The sequence below is a fragment of the Mus caroli genome, chromosome 4 (genome assembly GCF_900094665.2).
Source record: "Mus caroli chromosome 4, CAROLI_EIJ_v1.1, whole genome shotgun sequence".
Lineage (NCBI taxonomy): Eukaryota > Metazoa > Chordata > Mammalia > Rodentia > Muridae > Mus > Mus caroli.
Genome location: NC_034573.1, coordinates 27,083,762 through 27,094,175, shown reverse-complemented (window position 1 = coordinate 27,094,175; position 10,414 = coordinate 27,083,762). Strand labels below are relative to the sequence as shown.

At 39.8% G+C, this 10,414-nt stretch overlaps 1 protein-coding gene across 2 annotated transcripts in view; it reads right to left on the bottom strand.

Annotated features, from left to right (window-relative positions):
• The window catches only part of Casp8ap2 (caspase 8 associated protein 2), a 39,002-nt gene that overhangs the window by 23,693 nt on the left and 4,895 nt on the right, over nt 1–10,414 (bottom strand). For both annotated transcript variants that reach the window (XM_021161510.2, XM_021161511.1), the window contains exons 2-3: nt 6,850–6,932; nt 777–845 (exon numbers count right to left, since the gene is read on the bottom strand). In XM_021161510.2, coding sequence (XP_021017169.1) covers nt 777–845; nt 6,850–6,904 — 124 coding nt within the window. In that variant the 5' untranslated portion in view covers nt 6,905–6,932. The remainder of the gene's footprint in view (nt 1–776; nt 846–6,849; nt 6,933–10,414) is intronic.

Genomic DNA, 10,414 nt, shown 5'->3' with positions numbered 1-10,414 from the left:
GGCTGGCCTCGAACTCAGAAATCCGCCTGCCTCTGCCTCCCGAGTGCTGGGATTAAAGGCGTGCACCACCACGCCCGGCTGTGCTACAATTCTTGATGTTGCATCTACTTCAAAGGGTATTACATGTCTCCTCATAGCATTTCCTACAGCCTATACCGTATATGGTGCATTTGGATAAGCTTTATAGTGTAACTCTGAACCTTAATGTTCAGATACAGTTAAAAGAAATTTGTGGCCCGTAAGTCTTGACACATTATGTAACACACAACTTAATATAAATCATGAAAAAAATAAAATGTTATAGTTCACTGATAGTCTTCTATAACAGATGATGGCAAGAAAGTGGCTATTCCAATGAATCCGGTGTGATAATTATCCCCGTTACAAAGCACTGACAGATCTGACTGTGGACAGGTGCTGAGACACTCCTTCACCATTCTTACGGATGCATCTGAAGACACAGTAACAGTACTCTCTGAGAAACCATAGCCAGAGACGCATATCCTACAGCGCCAGTTGCCATTTCAATGGTATGAAATATTTTTGCACAAAACCTAATTAAACTAGAGTCACAGATTAATAATGTTAATAATTAATATTAATAATGCCTGTGTTAATATGTTCTGATCAAGCTTTGGGTCAAAAAGTAATTATCTCAGTGGAACCATTTCAAAGACATTATTTGAAAGCTGTGAAGTTACCAAGTGCCATTAACAATAAAACAAACACAGTAAATCAACCAAACAAAATGAGACTGTTTTATGAAAGTTACATACCAGAAACAGCACTGTCCAGCCCAGCATATATGTCCAATGAGCCTTCATCATTATTTTTAAGTGGAGAGGCTGCAAAAATAGCAAAGACTAGTTAAAACTGTCTTATGGGCTGAGGGTTTTGTTTGTTTGTTTGTTTGTTTCAATTCCTACTTGGAAGGATGAGGAAAGGAATATATTATTTCTGCTTTAGCGCATGAGACAAGGGTCTGGGATGGTAGCGGTGGTGGTGGCACACACCTTTAATCCCAGTACTGGGGAGGCGGAGGCCAGCCTGGTCTAAAGAGCTACTTCCAGGACAGCCAAGGTCACACAAAGAAACCTGCCTGGAAAAACAAACACACAACAAACAAACAAGAAGAAGAAAAAGAGGAAAAGAAAAAGTCAAGGGCCAGGCAGTGGTGATGCACGCCTTTAATCCCAGCACTTGGGAGGCAGAGGCAGGCGAATTTCTGAGTTCGAGGCCAGCCTGGCCTACAGAGTGAGTTCCAGGACAGCCAGGGCTACACAGAGAAACCCTGTCTTGAAAGCCAAAAAGAAAAAAGGAAAAGTCGAGGTTTATATGTGCTTATCAACAGAAAATGTTTGATGTGGAGATTTATAAATTGACTAATTCAAATTCAGACTTAAAAAATCATTTTAAAAAAATATGTGGAGTTGAGAGAGACGGTTCTTAAGAGCGCTTGCAAAAGACCTGAGTTTGGTTCCCATCATCAATGTTCGGAAGCTTACAAACACTCTAGCTCCAGGGAATCAGACGCCTTTTCTGACTTCTGTGGGTACCAGCACACATACCATACACATACCTTCATGGACACATTCATTTATACCTAATTAATTTTTTAAAAACTCTCTTGTAGATTAAAAATCTTACTAGCGCTGGGGCTAAAGGGAGCTTAGCAGTTAAAAGCACTTGTACTTTTCCAAAGAATCCAAATTCAGTTCCCAGCACCCACATCAGACGGGTCACAGCTGCAGATAACTCTAGTTCCAGAGTATGCAACACCTTCAGGACTTCATGGGCACCTGCACTCAGGAGCACATGCACAGACATGTACAAATCTTTAAAAACCGTGTAATGAGGTTCTAACTACAACAATAATAAGCTACTTCCCATCTTCATATAACACTATACATGCTAAATTAAATAGTAAAGCTACCCAAGGAAGTAGATGTTCTTTCAAAGAATCCAGGTTGGATTTCCAGCACATACATGGAGGCTTACAACCATCTATAAATCTATTTTTGATACTGTCTTGTAGCCTACAGACACCAGGCATGTACATGGTATACAGACATATATATGGACAAAATACTCATATACATAAGAGAACGAACGAACGAACGAACGAACGGACGGACGGAAGGAAGGAAGGAAGGAAGGAAGGAAGGAAGGAAGGAAGAAAGAAAGAAAGAAAGAAAGAAAGAAAGAAAGAAAGAAAGAAAAGTAGATAGATAGATAGATAGATCTAAGTTCTTTCTCCCCTTTATCACTGCTGTTTGTTGAAAGAGGTCTGTACTAGAGCTCTACAGCAGAAGGACATCCCTCCAAGAATGTTAAACGTAAGTAAGGCCCACAGGTCACACGCATACTGGGATAGCTAAGAATGCAGCCTGACACATCTGTAGGTGGCATCATCATGTCGAAACGTCAACAGGTTAGACAACCTTTCTAGTCCTATAGGCTTGAAAACCAGAGGAAAGGCTCTAAGGAAATAGCAACTACAGGTGAGAGAGCAAATTCAGAAAGCCAAGGACAGGACTCCCAAATTGTGCCTTGGACAGCTGTATAATCCCCAAAGAGAACAAACTCCAAGAAGACACCAAAAGCTAAAATACCTAGACAGAGATTTCCTCCAACTACAGGGAAAAGTGTAAATGCAAATTCAGCCAAGTCAAATACGTTAAAATAAATACAGAATGGAACAGAATCCTGAGTCTCCACATAGTTATCAGTTAGTCTGTAACTAATGCAATCCAAATTTAGTAAACCTTACCAGAGAAATAGAAACAATTAAAAGACCAACTGGGGTCAGGCCTGGTGGCACACACCTTTAATCCCAACACTCAGGAGCAGTTGGTCTCCACAGTTAAGTTTTAGGACAATCAAAGCTACATAGTTAAGACCCTGTCTCAAAACAACAACAAAAGAACCAAATGGCTAAGCATGGTGGTGTATACTTTTAATCCTAGCACTTGAAGGCTAGCCTGGTATACACAGCAAGTTCCAGCCAGACAGGCCTACAAAGTAAGATCTCATCTTAAAAAAACAAAACAAGTCAATCTATGAGAGTTCGAAGCCAGCCTAGTCTACAAAGTGAGTTCCAGGACAACCAGGGCTACACAAGAAACCCTAACTTGAAAAACAAAAACCAACCAACCAACCAAACAAACAAAAATAACCAACTGAAAACTATAAAACAGAAAGCTACATATAATAATTATAATATCATCATCATCATCATCTCGATATGCTTGACTGTGAAGTACACTGATTAGTATAAATTACTCAAATTTTTTTTAACTAAAAATAGAGGGAAAGAGGGGAAAGTCTTTAGAAGTCTTATAAGGGACTGGTGATGCCTCAGTAGGGAAGAACACTTCACATCTTACAGATGAGATGATCTGGTTTGTTTCCAGCACCTACATAGTGGTTGACAATCATCTTTATTTCCAGTTCCAGGGGATCAGAAGCCCTCTTCTGATCTCTGCAGACATCAAGCACACACATAACGGACATGCAGGCACATGTGCATTACATGCAGACAGAACACAAATAAAAGAAAGTGAATAAAGCTTAATAAAATTTATTTAAAGACTTTTACAGAATAAGGTCAAAAACTCCCACAAGATATAACTGGAGCCTAAAAATAAAAAAGAAAGGATATTAATCCCAGCACTCGAGAAGCAGAAGCAGGTGGATTTCTGAGTTCGAGGCCAGCCTGGTCTACAGAGTGAGTTCCAGGACAGCCAGGGCTACAGAGAAACCCTGTCTCGAAAAACCAAACCAAACCAAACCAAACAAAAACAAACAAAAAAACAAAAAAAAAAAAAAAAAAAAAAAAAAAAAAAAAGAAAGGATAAAGGGAAAATGATACCATGGTAGTATTAAAAGACTAGCAATGATTAAAGTTATTCTCCTAAATGCTTTTAATTTCTTTATGATGAGACTATTTAAAGTCAAAGTAAAAGTTAAAGCATCTTATTGCTGAGTTAATTCTGTATAGACACATTTGGATTGTCATCATGACACTCTTAACAATGGCCAAGTCATAGGACAAATGTCACAATACCTAAAAGATTACAATTCCTTGAACACCCAACAATAATGCAAAACAATATAATCCAAGAGCACACATATAAATAAAGATTAAAATGGAATTCAAAAGCACACTCAAAATAGAATGTATGGCAGTCTTCCAATATTTAAATATACAGGTTAGGGTGTAGGTGAGTGGTAGAACACTTGCCAGTATGTACAAGGCCCAGAGCTCAATTCCCAAAAAAAATGCAGCTAGCTATACCCAGTGAGAATAATAATGTCATTTTTGCCCTTTAAAATTAGTAGTTAGTATGATAAACATTTGTGAGAGATTAGAGAGAGCTCAGCAGTTAAGTTCTTATAGAGGGCTAAGGTTCAGTTACCAGGACCCATGTAAGGCTCATAACCATCCATAATTCCAGGTCCATGGGACCTAACCCCCTCCTCTGGCCTCAAGGGCACCAAGCATGCCCACGGAGCACAGACATATGAAGACACTCATACACAGACAGGCAGGCAGGCAGGCCAACAGACAGACAGACAGACAGACATGCACACACCCACAACTAAAAAAAGCTTTATTTAAAAATTTACACATTTTTTAAATAAAAAAAAAAAAAAACGAAGGTATTCTTTATAGTATACTATGAATTTTTCTGTTGATTTGTTTTGTTTTGTTTTGAGACAAGGTTTCTCTGTGTAGCCCTGGCTATCTTAGAACTTGCTCTGCAGAGCAAGCTTGCCTCAGACTCAAGAATCTCCTTGCCTCTGCCTCCTGAGTGCTGGGATTAAAGGTGTGCACCACCACTGCCTAGCTTTTTAAAAGGAAAAATCTACAGTATAATAACAGCAATGTGACAAGTTGAAACTCCATTAGCAAAACCAAATAACAACTATTCTACTCACAGTGTTGATGATGCTGAAGGGACAGGAGCCCTTCCATGTCTTCCAACATTAAATTTTAAAAACACATTTTCAATAAGAATGAAGAACGGATTAAGACTTACTTAACCCCAGTGATACAACTACAATGCAACCTTTACACTTAAGGTTCAAGGGAACACTATAGAAGAGGGGGGTGGAAAGACTGCTAAGAGCCAGAAAACTAGGACAACTGCTGTAAGACTGCTTCCTATATATTACAGGGAAGCTATACCTGTACAAATCACAGAAATATGGCTGTGCCTAAACAAGACCAGAAGAATGACATTCTGACATGCCAACATGGATGGGGAAATCTCATAAGACCCAACTCCTACAAAATCAATGACTGCTGAGAACAAGAGAAGGCCCCTGAAAGGTTGTCCAATCCCAAGCAGTCAGCCCTTAAACATACACATATAAGCTACTAAACAGACTCAGCAGGATATGGGTGTGTGGCCATAATTAAAGAAAAGGTAATGAATTTGGGAAGGAGTGGGTTATAGACATGGGAGAAGTTTGTGTGTGTGTGTGTGTGTGTGTGTGTGTGTAAGATGTAAATACAGCACAGAAGTTACAAACCTACATATCACTATATTCGACGTGTAAGAGGTCTCTATTTAGGGTTGGAGATGTAACTCATTTGGCAGTATTTCCCTAGCATTTTATGAGTTTATTTTATTACCATGTCTTGTGTCATTGTTCACCCCACTGCCACCATTCCCTCCTTCCTCTGCCCTTGTTGCTTCTCTTCTCTATGCCAAAGTCTCCCACATATCCCAAGTTGGCCTTAGAACTCAGTTCTCCTGCCTCCCAAGTGCTCAAACTATAGGCATGTTCCACTTCATCCAGGAATAATTAAATCCAGTTAAGCAATAATAAATAAGCATAAACTCATTAAAAATATTTACTTCCAAGTAAGGCAGTGGTGGCACTTGCCTTAAATCCCAACACTTGGGAGACAGAGACAAGCAAATCTCTTGAGTTCCTTTGAGGCCAACCTTGTCTACAGAGTGAAATCCAGGATCGTCAGGGCTACAGAGAGAAATTCTGCCTCAAAAACACCAAAACAAAAAGTTTTACTTCAAAAGTTACAAATATCTATTTGGAATATGACAACAGATATTATGACCTATCATGTCAGCAAAATTGCTACCTTGATTACTTACATTTAGAGACTTAAAAGCACACAACAATAAAGGTCAGCCAGGGGCTAAAGAGATGGCTCAGTGGCAGTTCCAGAGGATTCAACAACACCCTCTGGCCTCTTTGGTCACCAGGCATGCACATGATGCATATATTTATATGCAGGCAAAACAAAGGAGAGAAAGGGAGGGGGGAGAGAGAGAGAGAGAGAGAGAGAGAGAGAGAGAGAGAGAGAGAGAATGAGAGAATGAGAATAAAGTTAGCCAGGCACAGTGATTTGTGTCTACAGGCCCAGCTACTTAGTTGCCTGAGGCAAAATGATCACTTGCGCCTAGGAGTTCCAGCCCAGTCTCACAGCATAGTGAGGTCTCCAAACTACACAACAAGGGCACAGATATAGCTATGGAGCAATGTGCTGTGTAGCCAAGTATATATAGCCCTGTGTTTAATTTTCAGCACTGTAAAGAAAACAAAAAACAAGAAAAAGGTTCCCCTTCACTAAGTACTCCCTGTGTTCTAAGAATTTTGCTGTGTTAAGTTACTCACGTACTTAACACAGAAAAGAAGAGTGGAGGATCATTTTTCCTAAGAATAAGTAAATGATTTTATAATTGTGATCAAGTGAGGTTAGGGCTATCACTGTGACAGCGTATGTGCCTGCATTTGAAAGATCCTGGTTCTAAACTTCCAGCACCAAAGCTTAGAACGAAACAAAAAGTAAGTAAATTCAGAACTGAGAGTTCTTACCAGGACAGACATCAAACAAACCCGTTCCATCACCATTGTCATCATCTGCTGCCATGGTCCTATATCCTTCTCATAGGTGCCATCTACGGTATTAAGCATAAAGATTCCCACCATTAGAATAGCTTCAACTTACAAAGCAACCTTCTAATTTGAACACACTAAATAACTTCATTCTCACAAAAAAAAAAAAAAAAAAAAAAGCCTAACATTTTCTGAGCAAAAAGTTTAAACTCTAAAATGAAACTCTTAAAGTCATTAGTATAGATAGGACATGAACAAAGTAAATTACACTAATTTTATAAAAGAGGCCAAATTATGCTAGTATGTACCAGACCCTGAAACTGGCCCCCATTATCACGGCGGAGGGGGATCTCAAAATACAAATTAACTATTTTTTTAATTATTTATTTATTTTATGTATAGGAGAACACTGTAGCTGTCCTCAAATACACCAAAAGAGGAGATCAGAGTCCATTACAGATGGTTGTGAGCCACCATGTGGTAAAGGGAATTGAATTCAAAACCTCTGGAAGAGCAGTCAGTGCTCTTAACCACTTAGCCATCTCTCCAGCCCACAAATTAACTTTTGCACTAAAATAAGAACCATCAGTACTAAAAACATACTCATAAAACATATTCATATAACAAGAAATACAAATGCTATCCCCCCCCCCAGATTATGGGGAGAAGCCTGACAACCTAAGATCCATCAATTCTCAGAACCCATGGTGGAAAGAGAGAACCAATTCCAGCAAGCACACACCTGCCCTCACACACACACCATCCACACAAACACAACACCAGTAAATATAACACTGAAAATAAAAAAGATGCATTCAAGCTGGGGTATGGCTCAACAGTAGAACACATACTTACAAGCATGCATGAAGCCCTAGACTCTCTAATTAGTGCCACAAAAATAAATGAATGAATGAATGAATGAATGAATAGGAGAGAAACACACAGGCTGGGAAAGACTCTCAGCAGGTAAAGTGCTTGCCGTGTAAGCCTGATGACTCGAGTTCAATCCTGAAAACCCATGTAAGGCAAGAGAGAACCAACTCCACCAAACTGTCTCTGTCTTGTATGGGCTCTCGTATGGGCTCTCGTTAACATGGCATATGCATGCTTACACTCACATCTCACATACACACGCGAGCACACACAAATATGCACACACACAAATATATGATTTTTTTAAAAAGATACAAATGCACATGCATATGTACATAGAAAAATGGGCAAAAGGTACTTTTTAAAAACTTGTGGTATCTACTGGTAAGGGAGTTGTGCATACATGCCATGGTGTACAGATATGAAGGTCTGACGACAACTTTCATGAGCCTATTCTCTCTTTACACCATGTGGGTCCTGAGGGCTCAGGTCATCAAGCAACAAATGCAAATTAAATTCTTTAATTGCTTTTAGAAGGCCAGTGAGTTGTCTCAGTAAAGATGTTTGCTACCAAGCCTCATGACCTATACATTTAAACCCCTAGGACCCACATATGTAAAGAAAGAGCCCACTCCACAATACATAGGTGTATGCATTGCATTTAGAGCTATGCCATGAACCTGTATTTGATGCAGAGGCAGAGGTAGAGGCAGAAGGACTAAGAGTTTGAAGTCATTTTTGTCCACATAGAAAGTTCCAGGTCAATCTATTCTACATAGCAAGACTCAATCTAAAAATAAATAAATAAACAAAATAAATAAAGCAAGCAAGCCCCTCCCCCCCCCCCCAAGACACAGTTTTACTGTGTAGCTCTGGCTGTCCTGGAACTTACTCTGTAGACCAGGGTGGCCTAACTCAGAGACCTGCCAGCCTCTGCTTCCCGTGTGCTGAGATTACAGGCATGTGACACCATCACTTTTAAAATTACTTTTAGAAAGTTTAAATTCAGTGGTAATGAATGAAAGGCAAATGAAGAAAAAAAGGTGTTATGTGTCTAGAGAAGTACCGAAAGCCAGGCTTGGAGGCATAGGTAGGTAGATCTGTCAGTTACAGGTCAGCCAGAGCTACACACACACACACACACACACACACACACACACACACACACCCCACCGCTGCATTCCCCCCCCCCCCAGAGGAGGAGGGGAGGGGCACACAGCAACCCTGAGAAAGAATCTGGACTTGCATGTAGATCTTTACTCTCTCCACCCCACCTCTTATCTTTCTATAGCCACTCTGTTTCACAAGGGTGTACGCCTGGTTTTCTTCACATTCTGTGCAAAATTAAACAAACATAAAACAAGCCAGAGCCATTAAATCAGTCAGGATAAAATCTACCCATATGGTGGCTCACAACCATCAGTAACTTCACTTTCAGAAGGTCTAAAGCCCCCTCTTGGCTTCCATGGACACCAGACATGCATGCAGTGCACAGCTGTACATACACACAATACATACAAAATATAAAAATAATTTTAAAGATGTTATATTTCCTAATAAATATCCCAAAAAGTATACTTTGCCTTCTATAACCATTAAATTAGAATCCAGAAATTAAACTAACTATAGATTTTTTTAAAAATTGTATCTGTATTGAATGTGTGAGTGGGTGTGTGTTTGTATTAGGGGATGAGGAAGATGGCTCTGTGGCACAACATAATCACCAAGCACAATGCTCTGGTTTCAGTCCTTACTACCAAAAGAAATCTTACTGGTCTACAATCAAGCTGTCATCAGGGCTGTGGTTCTAGAGTTTGAGAGAGGCTGTTCACATTTTCCAGTTTCTAAAAGCACCTGCATTCCTGGTTTGGAGCCTCCTTTCTCCATCTTCAGAGTCTAAGGCCTACCATCTCCTTTCTTCTCCAATGTCTGCTTCCATAACTACATTTGCATGCTAGCCTGCTACGCTCTCCCTAGGCCCCTATCATCACATGGACAATCCTAACACCTCTCTTCCTATTCCTCTCATTGGAACCTGGGTAACAGATTCTGCCATCACTTGGATTCAGGATAAATCTCCCCACTTTGAAATTCTTAATCATGAGAAGAAATGTAGCCCAATTAGTAGAGTGCTTGCCTGTCATACACAAAGCCTACCTATTATCCCAGCACTCAACTACTTGAAGGCCAGCCTGGATACATGACACTCTGCCTCGAAGCAAAATCCTTAAACATATCTCTACAACTTTACAATCTCTTTTGTCATATTTGCTTTATATATTTACAGATGGCAGGTATGAAATCAGCTATCTTTCAGGGCCATAATGAACTGATTTTTCAATCCTTTTTTTTTTTTTTTTTTGGAGGGGGTTGGGGTTAAGACAGGGTTTTTCTATGTAGCCCTGGCTGTTCTAGAACTCATTCTGTAGACCAGGCTGTCCTGGAATTTGAGATTCTCCTGACTCTGTCTCCTGAATGTCAGGATTAAAGGTATGTGCCACCACTGCCCATCTAATTTTTAAATAATTTAAATAACAACATTGTAACCAACAGATACCAGTTAGACAACAGATGACCTGAAGGTAGGGACTGAGTTTCATATACTCAATATATACTAATGAACACAAATACTTACTACAAAACAAGGCAACCCCCCNCCCCCCCCNAAAAA